Source organism: Oryza brachyantha, chromosome 1 (assembly GCF_000231095.2).
Source record: "Oryza brachyantha chromosome 1, ObraRS2, whole genome shotgun sequence".
Taxonomy (NCBI): domain Eukaryota; kingdom Viridiplantae; phylum Streptophyta; class Magnoliopsida; order Poales; family Poaceae; genus Oryza; species Oryza brachyantha.
Window position 1 is genome coordinate 17,330,224 of NC_023163.2, and position 17,767 is coordinate 17,347,990.

General features: G+C 44.3%; 2 protein-coding genes and 1 pseudogene across 3 annotated transcripts; all 3 read left to right on the plus strand.

The window, feature by feature from the left end:
* The first annotated feature begins 483 nt into the window (after positions 1–483).
* On the plus strand, positions 484–2,547 carry LOC102699920. The gene is made up of 3 exons (XM_006646004.1): positions 484–1,488; positions 1,930–2,076; positions 2,173–2,547. The coding sequence occupies exons 1-3, from the start codon at positions 484–486 to the stop codon at positions 2,545–2,547; spliced, it is 1,527 nt and encodes a 508-aa protein (XP_006646067.1).
* A 4,160-nt stretch (positions 2,548–6,707) lies between these two features.
* Positions 6,708–11,916, plus strand: LOC102700202 (amino acid transporter AVT1I-like). Of its 2 annotated transcripts, XM_040519928.1 has the most exons (4): positions 6,708–6,883; positions 7,447–7,537; positions 10,203–11,034; positions 11,282–11,916. In XM_040519928.1, the coding sequence occupies exons 3-4, from the start codon at positions 10,231–10,233 to the stop codon at positions 11,816–11,818; spliced, it is 1,341 nt and encodes a 446-aa protein (XP_040375862.1). In that variant the 5' UTR covers positions 6,708–6,883; positions 7,447–7,537; positions 10,203–10,230; the 3' UTR covers positions 11,819–11,916. The 2 variants fall into 2 exon arrangements, with proteins under 2 accessions (XP_040375862.1, XP_040375863.1); XM_040519929.1 differs by lacking the exon at positions 7,447–7,537.
* A 2,635-nt stretch (positions 11,917–14,551) lies between these two features.
* Positions 14,552–15,890, plus strand: LOC102699999 (annotated as a pseudogene).
* The last annotated feature ends 1,877 nt before the right edge of the window (positions 15,891–17,767 follow it).

The window sequence follows — 17,767 nt, forward strand, 5'->3', positions numbered from 1 at the left end:
GGAGTAAAACTCTTAGTAAAGAGATGTTACTATATGCAGAGTATTTACCTATAAACAATTGATCATGAAAGAATTAATCATTTACAAAGACTGAACACTACTTAATTACTCAGTCCCTGCACACAGCAGAGACCTGACAGGCAGGGCTAGCTGATCAGGAGATTGTTGTGTGCACTACTGGTCCCACACCCAATCATTGGTTAGCTAGCTGCCAAATGGGGCCCAACACACAACGTACACACAACCCCATCAAGCCCACCCTTTCCTCTCATCATCTCATGCATCCCAACCAGCTGCGCGCCTGTGCTGTGATTGCCTGTGCACGCTGCTGCATCAGCTAACAAACAGCTTAGTGCAGCTAATAGCTGCTTCCACCCCCACACGGGTTCCATGCACCATACAAGACCATCTCCTCCTCGCTCTTGCTCTAGCTCGCCCCACGCTAGCTGAATCGAACCGATCGATCGATCTCGTTCACGTACCATGCCGTCCGCCATGGACCAGCTCATCAGGAAGCCATTCCGCCGGGTGTTCGGCTGCTTCTCCGCCGCCGGAGGATCGTCGTCGTCCCGTGGCGGCGATGCTGCTGCGCCTGAGCCCGTCCTGGCTGGCTCACTGCATACCCGTGTCGGCGGCGGCGAAGATGCCATCGGTGGCCTGCCTGAGCAGATCCTCTCCACCATCGTCTCGCGTCTCCCGGCCACCGATCCGGCTCGCACCGCGGTGCTGTCGTCGCAGTGGCTTCGGGCCAGGTCGTCCGCGCCGCTCGTGTTCCAGGACTCCGACCTCATCCTGGCCGCGAATTTCACCGGCGTGGCCCCGGTCGCCGCCGCCGTCACGCGAATCATCGAGTCTCACCCGGGGCCCTTCCACACCGTCACCCTGACCAGCTACTTCCCGGAGTCCGAGAGGGCCACCTTCGTCGGCTGGATCCGCACCGTCGCCGCCAAGGGCGTCCGCGACCTCACCCTGCACAACATCCCGTGGTCGGGCCTCTACGTGCTCCCCACCGACCTCCTCCAGTGCTGCGGCGGCTCCCTGGAGCGCCTCCACGCCTCCGTCTGGCGGTTCCCGTCCACGGCCGGCGTCCTCCACCGCGGCGTCGACGGCGGCACGCCACCGCCGTCGTTCCCTCGCCTGCGGGAGCTCGTCCTCAACCGGTGCTCCATCGAGGAGGGCGACCTGGAGAACATGCTGGCGTGCAGCCCGGCGCTGCAGACGCTCGTGCTCGTCTACAGCTGGGGCGCGCCGGAGCGCGTCCGCCTCGTCGGCGGCAGCCTCCGGTGCGTCGTGCTGTGCCAGTGCGTGGCGCGCGAGCTCGCCGTCGTCGCCGCGCCGCTGCTGGAGCGGATCGTCCTGTGGTGCTCGTCAGGCCCCTACTGCGGCTATCTCATGAGGATCAGGATCAGCCGGGCCTCGTCTATCAAGGTGATTGGCTACCTGAAACCATCCTCTCATCGTCTGCAGATTGATGGCACTTCAATGAAGGTAACCATTAGTATATTCTATTACTTCCAAATTGCAATTAATTATTGATTAATTATTTTTCAGATTTTTGTCTGTACAGATCTGTGGTGGTAGGAGTATATGATACCTGGGACTTTCCCATTAATAGCCTTTTTATGCTACAATAGTCTTTGTACTTCTGGGGCACTGTAGGAGTATCAGCATGTCCTGGTCAGCCAATTTAGGGGGGAATTACTTTTCCCCATGTTAAAGGATAATTTTATATTCTTATGTTTTTTTTCATAGATAATTGCATATGATACTAATTGAAGTTAGCAAAGTAATAGGAAGTTGTTGGTTATATTTAAAATTTCACCAAATTCATAATTGGTTTGAAGAGATACATTCAAACTTAATTTCGGTCACTTGATTCTTTTTTTATTTTTTGCGGTTCCATATTTTCATGTAATGCCTTTACTGTAGCCTGGGTTAAGGACTAGCCCTGATGAACTAGCTGTTCCAAGTGTCAAGATATTGGGCTTGCAAGTTCGATTTGGAGTGGCTGATGAAGCAAAGATGGTGTCATACTTGCTCAGATGTTTTCCTAACGTTGAAACGCTGCATCTCATGGTAAGGCCATTCTTCCTGCTTAATTTAATTCGCATCGATCAGAACAAAGTCTTCAGGGATGATTGAGATATCATAACCTGAACACTGGTTTGGCAGCCTGTCAAAGATCCTCAATCTCCAACCCACCTTGGTGATTTTGAGTTCTGGGAAGAGATTAGCTCGGTTGAATGCGTCAGATTCAGCATCAAGAAGGTGGTGTTTCATGGGTTCTCCTGGGAGAATTCTGAGATAGCGTTCATCGATTCCGTCATCGAAGGAGGAACGATGCTCGAGAAGGTCTGCATCTTCTTCGAGCATCGATGCGGAACTATTTCGGATGATGAACTGAATGCTAAAATGACAATGGTGGCGTCTCTGAGCATCGGCCTCGGCCGTGCAGAGGTCATTTTCTCCGGTGAAGACCACCCCTGGCACTACAAGAAGGCAGCTGATCTTTCTCGTGATGATCCTTTTGATTGCTGCTACAGTTGATCAAGATGTGTCTTTTATCATCTTCGTACCGTTTTGTGCTTTCAGATCGTCACACACGGTCTGTAAAAGGGCTGCTTAATAAGGTGGTTAATTACCGAATAAATGTGACATCTGAAAATTCTATCATGTGTGCTTGACAGTTAAATTCCAGTGGTATTAATTAATGTTAGTTAATGTGAGGCAGTGTCCAACGCTTTGTACTGCTGTAAAATTTGTGTAACCCTTAATTAATTTGGTGTGATTTAATTTTCCCAGAGCTGTTGTTTCTGTTGTAATGGATGTCAATGATTCTATTTCGCAGATGTAATATAGTACTGTTTAGAACTTCGTTTATACCATCCCTTTCTCTTTCAAAACCATTAGAGCAATTTTATCATCCTTGAGAATGTACCAATAGGTACCACTGTTTTCTATGTAAAATTTGATGGGCTGTTTTCTATGTAAAATTTGATGCCCATCAAATTTTACATAGAAAACAGTGGTACATCTTTGATACCTCCTCAAGGATGAGAAAAAAAGCTCAAACCATTAACTACTAATCCGTAAAAATCCTACTAGCTAGTTCTTTGCCATCCTCATCTTGAACTTTAAATGGTAGCCTAGCTCTGACCTTTATGTCCAAAATATGAGTAACTTTACCATCCTTGAGAAGGTACCAAATTTTACATAGAAAATAGTGATACCTCCTAATATCTTCTCAAGGATGGTAAAATTACTCATTTTTTTGGACATAAAGGTCGGAGCTAGGCTGTCATTTAAAGTTCAAGATGATGATGGCAAAGAACTAGCTAGTAGGATTTTTTTATAGATTAATAGTTAATGGTTTGAGCTTTTTTTTATCCTTGAGTAGGTACTATGATGTACCACTGTTTTCTATTTAAAATTTGATACCTTCTAGTATCTAGTGGTACTAAGAGATACCAAATTTTACATAGAAAACGGCGATATCTTTTGGTACCTTAGGTAGTAAAATGTACCAAATTTTACATAAAAAACAGTGGTATCTCCTCAAAAATGGGAAAAATGCTCTCAAAACATATATCTGCAGTGTTTTTGTCTTGTTGGCATCTAAAGTATAGATCGATATAGCACTAGAGATTATATATACGCATTACATACATATATGGAATGCTTAGCTATTATCATGTGATAGTATGTTCTTGTTCGATTCTTCGGTAGTCGAGCTGACGGTAATGTGCAGCATTTCTAAAATCAAGAATCCACTAATAGTCTAAAAAATCACTTCCTGGAAGTATTTTTACGGACCCATCATCAACATACAACTTGTTGAAATAAAAATCAGGGTTTTTTTTCCTCAAAATTTCAAATCCAACTAAGGTTCATCAAGTTCTTAGTCCACCATTAAGCATCATCAACATATAACATAGAGTACTTCATATAATCAGATTAAATCATGCCATTGCAATCTGAAATTTTAGTCCGCCATTAAGGCCCTATTTGGTAGAGCTCCAAGCTCCTACTCATAACTCCAAACTCCCACTCCAGTGAGAGCTAGCTCTTATGAGAGCTAAAGAGTAGCTCAAAATTGTTTAGCTAACTTGTTTAACTCCAGAACTTTTGAAATAGAGAATAGGGAGCCCGCTGATAATAATACCTTTATGATGTTGCCAGCATGCTGCATGGATTAACTGGTTACATCTTACCTTTGTACCAATAATGTATTCTTCTCATATCCAGTGATGTCAAAGATAAAAAAAAATATCCACTGTTTGGATGAATATACGAAAATTTCCAGAGTTGTACACAACGCTAATAAGGCGCAACCTATATATCATGCATGTTATAATTAAGAACAAAATGCATGATATGGCAACCAATTAATAGTAAATACTAGAACATAGCAAATGTTTGGTCATAAGAGTAATTTGATCCAACTTTAGTTTTGAATATGCATGACCAATATATTATTACCCCCCCCCCCCCCGCTGCTAGTTGATGTTCACAAAAAAATATTTAATTTTCATGTGACCATTGTGGTAAACATTTATTGTTATAAAAAAGTAGTGCTCCAACCTAGATATCATAGGACTTCAAAATAATTGATCTTTTTATAATATGTTGTAAGACGTGAAATGGGTGGCCAAAATATCTAACCTGAGAATATATATTATATGAGGGATTTTACCACCCTCGAGGAGAGGGAGCTACCAATTCTCAGTCGTTGAATAAGCTTGATTGGAGGGCTATGATTCATCGGTGACATTGCCTATTGGTACTTGGCGTCCATCCGCAAGATGCGTGGGGTCGAGAGAGTGGAAAAGTAATTTCATGTATCGTTGTGATGAATGAGTTGTGGGGAAATTAAGACTAAGAGCTCAGGCACTGTTTCGTTGGAAGCCCTATACCACGAGGTGGTATCGTCTGTCACACTTGGTCCGCTAATGTGGATCTCGTAAATCGCCTCTATTCTCCTTCAAGTTCACTGTCCACCACCGAGACAACTGGAACTACTACTTCATGGTCGTATCCTATTCCATACATCACCTCATCGTGCATGCCATGTTTTTATCTATCTTAGTTTGATCTCAACGTTGTACTACCTGGGGTTGAATGCCATCCTCCAAAATTAGTTGCATCGGTCCTCACCATCGACATCTTTCTAGCTGCGTGGTATAAATGTCTTTCGATCTGGTTCTTGGAACTACAATCAGTTATTTGGATATTATTTCTGACAAAGTTAAAAAAATATGGATAGATATTGGCCTTACCCGAGTGCCTGGTAAGGATCATAGCTTGCAATGGCCCGTGATGAACTGATGTCTAATGACAGATTGATATGATTGATATGGATAATGCTCAACATTCGGCACTGCAAAAGTACATGCGTGTCAGCATGTACTTCTATTAGTTGAATATGTCTAAAATTAAAGTGAACATCCACCTACAGACAAATATTCCCTCCATTCCACATTATAAGATTTTCTGATCTTGCCTAGATTTATTTATGTGCTAATAAATCTAGACACATAGGTAAAACATATATATGGATACATGGATGAATCTAGGTAAACCAAGAAAGTCTTGTAATATGGAATGGAGGAAACAACACTTTTGTAGTATTAGTGCATCTCTCTTTAACAGACTCTCGATAACAGAAACAGGACATGAACTAATACATTGATCAACCTCTAATAGACCCATATGTTCAGAAATTTCACCAATTATCTGATATGCAATCTATCAATACTTGCATTCCAGACAGAAAAGTTGCATTGTTAATGTTGAAATAAATTTGAAAGCTAGTTTACAGACAGAGAAGTGCATGCCTGTAACAAGCCGCACAGCAAAAATAGGAATGTCGTTCTCACGTACCTGATTAGAAATTATATTTACATCTAGCCATATATGCAGCGAGTAACAATGGATCATAACGAAAATGCCCACTCTGATCCAAAATAATCCCAATGCTTGTATTTGTTCATTGCTTTCATACACTCCAATGTTATGATTGCTCAAAACAAATAAATTATATTGGGACAAAAAAGATATGGCAAAGATGTCACACCCTGATTTTCAAATAAGGGAACAATAAAATTATTTCTAGAATTGATATTAGTCTGCAGTTAATTAACATGTGAATTATTGTGGGAATAAAATTTCCTTAGTAAAATGGGGCTTAGAGATATTTTATGAAAAGTATCCATGATTAATTATACACCATATAATTTTTCTGATTTTTTTAGATCAAAATAAGTAATTTTAATAATACAAACATCATTTCAGCAATTATTAAATTAAAATCCTTTCGGAATCCTCTACCAAGATTCGGGCCAAATCTGGCCCAGGCTCATTCTCTTTTGAGCCAGTCCAACTGGCAGAAGTCTGGTTACTGACCCTATCTTCAGCCCGTCCGGTAGCGTTAGCCCATTCAAGCCAGACAAGAAAGTCTACTTCTCATCCCCTCCTCAACCTCCAGCTCTCTCTCTCTCCTCCCCGCGGTGGACTCCTCTTTCCCTCGTCAAATCCGGATGAATCCGTTGGAAGTTTGGAACTCTTAAAATAGGAGCAAACCATTATCGATAATTTTTAGCCGAAATCCGGAAAACACGGGGATTTTTGGCCGGGCTCAATCTCTTCGATTTCTCCCTGTATAAATGCTCTCCTGTTTCTATTCACCACTTTCCCGAATTTCACGTCGCTGTTTTCCCTCGCGCCGCCGTCGCCGTGCGCAGCCACCGGCGCCGGCTGCGTCCAGCCGTCGCCTGCGGTCGCCTGCCGGCGCTGCCGCCGTTTCCCTGGCCTGCGCCGCCGCGCTGCCGCCTCCCTGCCCCTGTCCTTCGTCGTTGCCCCGTGCCCTTCGTCGTTGCGACTGCAGGTTCGTCCCATCCTCGTCGCTATCATGATTTCGGTTTTCGTGTTTTAGCGGATGCGTTCCCCCGTCAATTTTTTTTTATGATTACGTTTATAAACCAAAACTTAAAATGTTAAATATAAATTTGAAGTTGATTTTAATTTTAATTTTTTTCACTAAAAGTTATTATTTTATAGTTGTCTCTTATATCGTTAAGAATACGTAGCAATCACCTTGTTATTTCTGTTATCCATCGACCACGATGAAAAAGTTCGCTGTCGCTGGCCCGCTGCCCATGTGGTTTCACCCTGTAATCATCTCGGTCTCGCGATCTCGATCAGTCAACCTAAGTTAAATTTATTCTTAGTCGTTTGATAATACAATAATTTTATTTTATTGTTATAAAATCAATTATTTAGTGTGTCCTATTCAAAATTTTGAGATTGCTTAAAATCAATTACTTGTCGTAAATTCATAACAAATCTATACGAACTCGACGTTGAGTTTGTTCAAATGGCCTAAATATTTGTTTATTTTTGTGTATTGTTTATTTGGTTTTTATTTTTTTTGTCTTGTTTTACATGTAGTTGTATAGTTTCCAACTTTTTAAGCATCGCGAGTTCTTTAGAAGAGTCCAGAAGACTAATTGAAGACCGTTGACAGACCGTTGATAGGAAGGCAAGTCATCCAGCATTTACCTCATGTTGATATTATTTTTGTGAAAGGACATGTAGCTTGGTGGTTACCGTGATCTGAGTAACACCAAGATCTTGGGTTCGAATCAATATAGAAGCATGGATTTCAGATTGGGTATTTGAAGAGCTAGATCCTCTACTTAAGCTAAGCGAGACCGGGTAAAAATACCCTTCTCTAAAAAAATATTGATATTATTTTTAAATTCTCATGTTTATTTTTGAATGTGATTGGCGTGGTTAACCTTATATCCATTTATACATTTTAATTATGATATAACTAGCTGATATTTTATACGATAACAGGCGAAGAATAATTAGTTTTGCTTAGTCATGCTGGTAAACGCTATATAAGTCTCACCTTTTCACTTATGCTTTACGCTTATAAATCAAAATTTGAATTTTAAACTTAAATTTAGAGTTAATTTTGAGGTTTTTTTCGTTCCACCTTAGATCACATAATAATTTTATTTATAAAATATTTTTCGTTTACAAATATAGCGGTCATAAGTGCAGCTAGAAAGAGATAACAATGACAATGGATCTGTTTGCACGTGCAAACCACAAAAGTCAATATTAAAGTAATTGACTCTAGTAATACTAAACAATAAAAATATATATATGTATATGTATGATAAAAGATCTAATCCAAATACAGTTATAAATTAATAAATTGCAACGAAATTCTTTTTCTTTAAGCGGGGCCATTACAACTCGATCACAACCATTAAAACTCGATCGCATATAATCTACGGTCATAATAATTTGATCTAATTAATCTACGATACAATTTTTAACGTGAGAACTCATGCAAAATATCTAATTAATACATGTATAGATCTATGGATGTATATATTTTTAATAGGAAAAACATTATCTATTTTATCCCGAATATGAGTTCACTCGGAATAATTTATATCTCTAATTTTTAGCGAAAAAACCAAAAACCCTAAGTGGGGTTTTTGGCGCTTCTTCAATATTCATTTTTTTATTTATTCTTTTTCTGTTTACATTGAGTATATATGGATTTTTTTTTTTGTTTAGAGTGATGTCTTATTTTCTTGATATATACGATTGGATAGCTCATAGCGAAGCGATATATGATAAACATAATTTGGTAATCTAAAGAATAATAAATGAACAAACATCCAGTGGACACTTTAGACCGCTTAATTAGTTTAGTCATTATTTTCATAAGTTTCAAGGGTGTTAAGTTGTTAATTTGATGTCGTTTGATATATGGTAAACATAATTCCAATAAACACTTTAAACCGTTTAATTAGTTTCGTCATTATTTTCATAAATTTCAAGGGTGTCGAGTTGGTGTCTTCTAAGTTCATTGTATTTAAATTCCGCAATTTAAAATACAGAATTTAAATTGTGGTATTTAAGTTATAAAAAAATAAATTTATAGAAATTTAAATACACATCTCTCTAGAATTCATGAAATGGAACTATATAAAAAGAGATGAATGATTAGAAACTTATTACAAACTAAAAGTACATCGTATCTCTCATTTTTCTCTCCAGAGTGCCAGCACTAACACGCATAGAGTGGAGATCCCATGCAAAAGGTCCAAAATATCCTTAGAGAGCCATCTAACTTAGACTATTTTTTTCAGCCCTTGGATTTTATCTCAATGGCCTCTAAAGAGCCACATCAACAGGTCATATGGATGATCACAATAACTAGCTCATCCAAAATTGATCACAAACATGGCCGCTACTATGAGGCAGTCCAATAGGGTGTTGCCAAATGGCGGGGCGGGATCAGATGTGGCCAGCCCTCACATACACTCCTGCGGGCGTTCCACGCATATGTGCACCAACCTGCTGGGTCGTGAATGCTGCGCGCCAACCTGCTGAGCTGGCCTGACATCGCCTCCGTGGGTCGATCGTGCCCGTCAGCCTGTCCATGGCTGAGCCATCCTCACCGCACGCATCATGGCCTGCTGGCTTCACCTGCTGAGCTGTTGTTGACCATCTTGCGCTGCTCCATTCCACAAGATGCTTCACATGTGAAGCACGTTGCAAATTAGTCCCCGCATGATGACCCGTCCACCATGCGCTATCTCAGATCCCATCTTGTCACTCGGTACATGAATCTTCTCGGACTTCAACTCTTTCCCGATCCACCGTTAACAAAGGTCCTATAATATTGACGTCTATCACACCTTATTACATGACATCCTGACCACTTTAGACCTCCGCTTCTCCCCGAGCGTAGTCATACTCACCTTTCAACACCTAAACACATAAACCAAATAACCCTGACCCACGTTAGTCGAATATAAACGCACAATGTCTACTAACTTTTTATCATAGACAGTACCAAAACACTCTTTGCTTCTTCAATTGCATATTTTCGCTAAAATTAAAGTTATGATTATCACCTTACAAAATTTATTTGCTAATTTTGATGAGAATTCAAAAATGGAGATATGAAGTACTAATAGATTGATAACCCAACAAAACGATGCTAAAATTTTCTAATAATCCATCATATTTATATATACATGCTATTTATCTTTCCATTTTTTATGCATAATTATTCTTACGTTGATATCTACATGCTCTTTATCTGTCCGTTTCATCTCCAAATTTTTTATACATAATTAATCATCTCAGTTATAGTTATATATTCCAAATAGATCTTCACAAAAAACGACAACGCGGACGATGACGAGCCATCTCGACGAGCCTTTACTCCGTGGCAAAGATGAGGAAGAAGAAAAACTACAAGACGACGAGGTGTTTAACGACGTGGAGGAGCAGCGGCTCCTGCCTCGCTGCAGCACAGGCGGCGCTTCGTTCTACAGCAACGGTAGTGCCTCCTTCTGGCGAAGCTGCCTGAACCTGAGCAATGTGATTTCGGGCATCGGGATGCTGTCTGTGCCGTACGCGCTAGCGCAGGGCGGGTGGCTCAGTCTGGTGCTCTTCGCCATGGTCGGCGCCATCTGCTTCTACAGCGGCAAGCTCGTCGACCGCTGCATGCGTGCCGACCGCTCCGTCCGGAGCTACCCGGACATCGGCCACCTCGCATTCGGCGCCGTCGGCCGGACGGCCATCGGTGTCATCATGTACACCGAGCTCTACCTGGTCGCCATCAGCTTCCTCATCCTCGAGGGCGACAACCTTGACAAGCTCCTCCCTGGCACGACGGTGGAGCTCCTAGGGTACCAGCTGCACGGGAAGCAGCTGTTCGTGCTCCTAGCGGCAGCCGTCATCCTCCCGACCACCTGGCTGAAGAACCTCGGCAAGCTCGCCTACGTCTCGGCGGTCGGCCTCATCGCGTCCATGGCGCTGACGGCGTCCCTCGTCTGGGCTGGCGTCGCCGAGAACGGCTTCCGCACCGGCGGCGGCAACCTCTTGAACCTGAGCGGGTTGCCCTCGGCCCTCAGCCTCTACTTCGTCTGCTTCGCTGGCCATGGTGTATTCCCGACCGTCTACACCTCGATGAAGAGAAGCAGGGATTTTCCAAAGGTACATTAAATACGCACCCTATCAGCTCAATAGGTTGATCTATGATTCATTTAGTACTATAAGATTTTTTTTGCTTTTAAGTAGATTCATATATGTGCTAATGAATCTAGACACATATACAAAACATGTACATTGATATATGGATACATATAGACAAATCAAGATAATCATATAATATGAAACAGAGGGAGTATGTTCTAATATTCCATAAATTTTCTCAATTAATATGTGCAACTAATATTTGCAGGTTTTGTTGATCTCTTCAGTGTTGTGCAGTCTCAATTATACATTGACAGCAGTGTTGGGATACATGATCTACGGTGACGATGTGCACGCACAGGTGACACTAAACTTACCCACAGGGAAGCTGTACACGAGGATCGCCATCCTAATGACACTAATCACCCCGCTGGCGAAGTACGCTCTCGTGATCCAACCTATCACGACGGTGATAGAGGAGAAGCTGAAGAGATCAGCAACAACGATGCCCATGCCAGGCAACAATGGGCTTGGTAGGGTGTTCACCAGCACTATCATCGTCATCACCATGGTGGCGCTGGCGTGCACGCTCCCCTTCTTTGGCTACCTCATGTCGCTCATCGGGTCGTCACTGAACGTCACCGTCGCCGTCCTATTCCCGTGCCTATGCTACCTCAAGATCTACATGCATCGGGGAATCCACCGTCTCGAGGTGGCAGCGATCATCGGGATACTGCTATTTGGGGTGTGTGCCGCTGTCATAGGCACTTACACCTCCCTTCACCAGATTATCGGCACATTTTGATATACACTAGCTCTTATCATTTCGCTTCTGGTTATGCTTATAAGCAGAAATTTTAGTTTTTAGCTTTAAATTTAAAGTTTATTTTAAGAGGTTTTTTTACCGAAGTTTATATTTCAGAATTAGCTTTTAGATAGCTAAGAATATGGATATAAAAAGTTTTATTTATAAATTATCTTTTGTTTGTAAATATGTTTTTTGGCTTTTTTTTTTAAAATCAAAACAATCAACCCCCTACTTTATCTGATGGTATGTCCCACATGCTATGTGATTTTTCACGGTTATGTTTCTTTTAAAAAGAATGCTATACAACGTTCTAAAAATGAACGATGGTAACATACCAAAAGGTCCATTTTTATTAATCACATGTTAAAAAGTAAAAATTAAAATACATCATTTGGTTTGTTCGTTTGTTGTTTGAGTCGTTTTGTTTCTTAATTTGCATTTCCATAATAGGGATTGTATGCATTTACTCAACTAATAAAAAATTCATAAAAATTTTGACTTAACATAAAATATAAAAATAATATCTTTAGAGAAATATGATCTTATTGTAAAAAATTAATTCTAACAAACAAAACAAGAAATAATCGAACCGTATATCGAATATATAGTTACTGTGGGAAGTATTTAACTTAATGGCTAAGATATGGGTCCATGCATGATTGTGGGCGCCACATATCAACCTACCTCTGTAGTATATATCAACCATCGGCGCTGTTTAGTCTCTAAAAACTTTTTTCAAAAATATCACATCGAATTTTTAAATATATAAATAAAGCATTAAATATATATGATCATTAAAACTAATTATACAGTTATGGAGTAAATCATGAGACGAATCTTTTGAGCCTAATTAGGACGTGATTAGCCATAAGTACTACAGTAACCAACATGTGTTAATAACGGATTAATTAGACTCAAAAGATTCGTCTCACGGTTTCCAAGCAGAATCTAAAATTTGTTTTGTAATTAGACTACGTTTAATACTTCAAATGTGTGTTCAAAAACTTGATGTGATGTTTTTGCAAACAAAATTTGCAATCTAAACAAGCCTAAGGGTCTGTTTGGGGAGCTTTAGATTCTGAGAAGCAGCTGCTTATAGCCAGCTTCTGAGAATTTGGAAAAACTTCTAAACCCAGCTTCTTCAGGTTCTGGATTCTTAGTTCATTTTTTAGAATCTGTAACTACAGATTCTTAGAAGCCGTGGACCGTTTGGGGCAACTTTTGATTCTTAGAAGCTGTGAACCGTTTGGGGCAACTTCTGGCAAAAGCAGTTTCTGGAAAAAGCTGCAGCTAGGAGAAGCTCCCCAAATAGACCCTAATTAGAGTAAGAGAGTCCCTTTCCAAAATTAGAAAGGTAATATGCACGTAAAATGATGGAAGGTGACGTGGACGTCCGATTTTCCGGGTAGGATCGGGCCCGACGGGTAGAATTGAACCTACGCGCAGGGGTTTCACGAGGGAATTGAACCTACGCGCGCGTCTCGTCTGGCACGTCAGGGTCACGACCAAAACACACGTCACACTCGAACCCCCGCCCGCCCGCCCGCCGGGCCCCTTCTTCCTCCACCTCCGCCGCGTACAAGGGTGCAACGCGACGCGAGGCGTACGTCCCACGGCTTCCACATTTTTCTTCTAATGCGGATGGATCGATCCGGTCGGAGCGGGGCTTGCCAAACACGTGCGGCGAATACGGATATGCCTGACCCACCCCCCTCATGCACCTCACATCCTCCTGGGCCGGCCCCGGCTCCGATATGATGAGTGCGCGGCGGCGTCCACGTCGCCGTCGCCGGGGTCACGTACGTCGTCTCTCCCGCGATCGATGTCAGCTTTTGCTGGATCCATTGCCTGCCCAGTGCGAATCGTTGCAGGTTTTAAGCGAGGGGAATTAGGCCCGGTTTTGTTCCCAGAATAAAACTTTTGGATGTCAAGGTGAACGTTTGATCGGATGGCAGAAGAGATTTTTTAGACCTGAATGAAAAAAAGAATTTCACAGCTCGCATGTAAATCTCCCGATGAATATTTTGAGTCTAATTAATTTGTCATTAGCACCTACGGTTACGGTAGTATTTCTGGCTAATCACGGACTAATTAGACTTAAAATATTCGTTTTCCTACTCAAACTGTGCAATTCGTCACTATTTAAGTGTCTAAAGATTCGATGCGATAGTTTTAGAAAAAAGTCATTAGGAATAAAATAGGCCCTTAATTGAATAGTCATGTTCCGGACGCCGGTTCATGTATATTGAATCATGTTGTCTATTTTATACCGATGCACCTTTACCTAAAATCGTAGATTCGACGAGTTAGGGATGAGGCAGGGATGTGGTCACGTGGACGTACTTTAAGTTCACTTGTAGCGTTTGTGTATAGAGCAAGTATAATAGCATGCTATAAACTGGCTATATGCTTATATGGAGGAGAGAGAATGAGAGAGAGTGTAAGCAGGCTGTAAGCTTGTAGCTAGCTTGGGCACAGGAACCAAGAAACTCTGTAAGAGTGACATCTGGGTCCTGTATTAGTGATGAAGAGTTAACTAGTATATGGGTGGACCAAGAAAAGACTATAAAAAATCTTATAGCCAGCTTATTGGCTATATTATTAGCCTTACTCTAGAGGTGGGGGCAGCATGGCTCTTATTCCATATCAGAACTAAACAGAGTAATCGATCTGGCTCTGCTCCACCTAGCCATCCTTCCGTTCCATAGATCGTGCTAGATCGATCGGTATATGGCAGAACAGAAGGTGGCGGCGAGCGCGCTCGGCGAGCCCCTGCTGCTTCCGGGGAAGGACCAGGCTGGGCTCGCCGACGACGTGGAGGCGCAGCTCACTTCCTACCACGCCGGCGCCAGCGCGTCGTTCTCCAGGACGTGCCTCAACCTCACCAACGCCGTCTCGGGGATCGGGGTGCTGTCCATGCCGTACGCGGTGTCGCAGGGCGGGTGGCTCAGCCTGCTGCTGTTCGCCGTCGTCGGCACCGTCTGCTGCTACACCGGCACGCTCATCGAGCGCTGCATGCGCGCCGACGGCTCCATCGCCAGCTACCCGGACATCGGCCGGTTCGCCTTCGGCGCCGTCGGCCGGAGGGCCATCGCTTTCTTCATGTACGTTGAGCTCTACCTCGTCGCCATCAGCTTCCTCGTCCTCGAGGGCGACAACCTTGACAAGCTCTTCCCCGGCGCGAGCATGGAGCTCCTCGGGTATCGGCTCCACGGGAAGCAGCTGTTCATCGTCCTCGCCGCCGCCGTCATACTGCCCACCACCTGGCTCAAGAACCTCGGCATGCTCGCCTACGTGTCGGCGGCCGGGCTCGTCGCGTCGGCGGCCTTGACGGCGTCGCTGGTCTGGGCCGGCGTCGCCGAGGCCGGGTTCCGCAGGAACAGCAACGCCCTCAACCTCGCCGGCCTGCCCACCTCCTCGGCCTCTACTTCGTCTGCTTCACCGGCCACGCCGTCTTCCTGACGATATACTCGTCCATGAGAAACAACAAGCACTTCTCCAGGGTTCTCTTCATCTCGTCGGTGCTGTGCAGCCTCAACTACGGCCTCACGGCGGTGCTGGGCTACCTGATCTACGGAGACGACGTGCAGTCGCAGGTGACGCTGAACCTCCCGTCCGGGAAGCTCTACACCAAGATCGCCATCGTGACGACGCTGGTGAACCCGCTGGCCAAGTACGCTCTGCTCGTCGCGCCCATCACGGCGGCGGTCGAGGAGAAGTTCTCGCTGCAGCACGGCGGCGCGCCGGCGAGGGCGGCCATAAGCACAGCCATTCTCGCAAGCACGGTGGTGGTGGCGTCGACGGTGCCCTTCTTCGGTTACCTCATGTCGTTCATCGGCTCGTTCCTCAGCGTCATGGCGACCGTGCTCTTCCCCTGCCTCTGCTACCTCAAGATATACAAAGCCGATGGCATCCGTCGCACGGAGATGGTGGCCATCGCCGGAATTCTGCTGCTAGGGGTGTTCGTTGCCGTCACCGGCACATACACTTCTTTGCAGCAGATTATAAGCACTTTCTGAGGTGGTTTTCTATTAGTTTCTGTAGTACTCATAGACAATAGTGCGACCACAGTGTCGGTATACATGGTCATATGGGCCGCCCGGCATGACACGGCACAGGCACGTTAGGGCACGGCACGCTAAGGCATAGGAACGATAGGCACGACAAGCCAGCCGTGCCGTGCCTTGTCGCGTGCCGTGCTTAGCAGCAAGCCCAAGCACGGCACAGAAGTGGTTTTAGCGTGCCGTGCCAGCACGTTTGGCTCGGTCGTGCCGTGCCGGCCCGTTATAGACATCTCAGATCACAATTTCATAATTTCATTCACAGACTCAGCAAAATTCAGACAATCACAGAAATCATAGAAGCCTGAATTCAGACTCAATTACTCAAACCAGAAACCAACAAATACTTCAGCAATCAATCAAAAATTCAAAATAACCAGAGTCTCAACTAAATAACAAAATTATCACTTATCACTTATCAAGCACATGCACTCAGGCAGTCAAAATCACAATTCATAGTCGACGTCGTCCTCGTCGTCCCCCCGTTCCCCCAACAACCTTAGCTCATCGTTGATGGTCATCGGGTCACCACCGTCCGACATGTCGAGGTCGGCGGTCGGCCCTCCGGTTCCTCGACGGCGCGCGCCGCACTCGCCAGGCACTCCAAGGAGCACCGGCCAACGACCTAGAAGAAATTAGGAAATTAGGGTTAGGGTTAGGAGGCCGAGACCCGAGAGCAGCGAGAAGGGGAGAGGGAGAGCTCACCTGCGCTGCCGGAGCACCAGAGTTGCCGAGATTGGGGGGTACACGAGCCAAATCGACGACTTTGCTCACTCCAGCCGAGTGCCGACCGACGGAGCCAGGCGTGGCGACGTCGTGTCGAGGTTCGGCGGCGACGACCGACGGGTCACGGATTCACGGGAGGAGCCGGGCTGCTGGAGCCAGAGATGACGAGGGAGCAGGAGGATGTGAGGGCTAGAGCCGCTAGAAGACGGCGGCGACGGGAAGAAAAACTAAGAAAGCCGAGGAGAGGCGAGACCGCGAGAGCCGAGAGGAGAGGAGACGGCAAGGCGACAAGCAAATGCAAGGCGACGGACGAGGGTTAGGGTTGCCGATTCGGCGCCCCCTTTTATACGGCGGCGGATGGCCTCTCCCATTCTCCAACGGGCCTCCTCCCTCCCATGCCAGCTGCCAACCCATCCAACCATTAAACCGGGGCATATCGGGCCGTCAGCATTAACGGGCCGTGCTCGTGCTGGCCCAACGTGCTGAGGTTACGGCCCAAGCACGACACACTCACTCGGGCCTGACCAGCAAGGGCACGAATTATACTAGGTCAGGCCGTGTTTTACTGGGCCGTGCTCGTGCTTTCAATAAGGCCCGGCCCATATGGCCATCTATAAGTGTCGGGCACTTGAAATTTTGTTGTTGTTGTTGTTTATAGATGAAGCTGAATCAATAGGAGTGTAAGAAAATATATACATATAGATTCTCTCTCTCGGCAATATCAATGACTAATTTGGTTAAGGGGCAAATCGGATGGGCTGGCAACTGCTTCCGTACCCGGCCATACTAGGGCCAGGGACGGTGCTAGAAAATTAGTTAATCAAGATCACCGGGGTAAAAATATACTAATCTTATTTGATTTTTAGTATTATCTTAACTGATAAAACACTATAACAATAATTTCTTTGGAGGTTATCGGGGTCAGACTCACCCCGACCGATACACTGTAGTTCCGCCCCTGATTAGGGCCACATTCTTGGGTTCATAAGTAATTGACACGAAAAACATATTAAGAGATTAATATATTAATTATAAAAATTATAAATGATTGGTATGATTTTTTAAAAAACTTTTCTATATAATTTTTTTACAAAAACACGATGTTTAATGGTTTGGGAAGCGTGCGCGTAAAAACCGAGTGAATCTGTTAGGCAATATA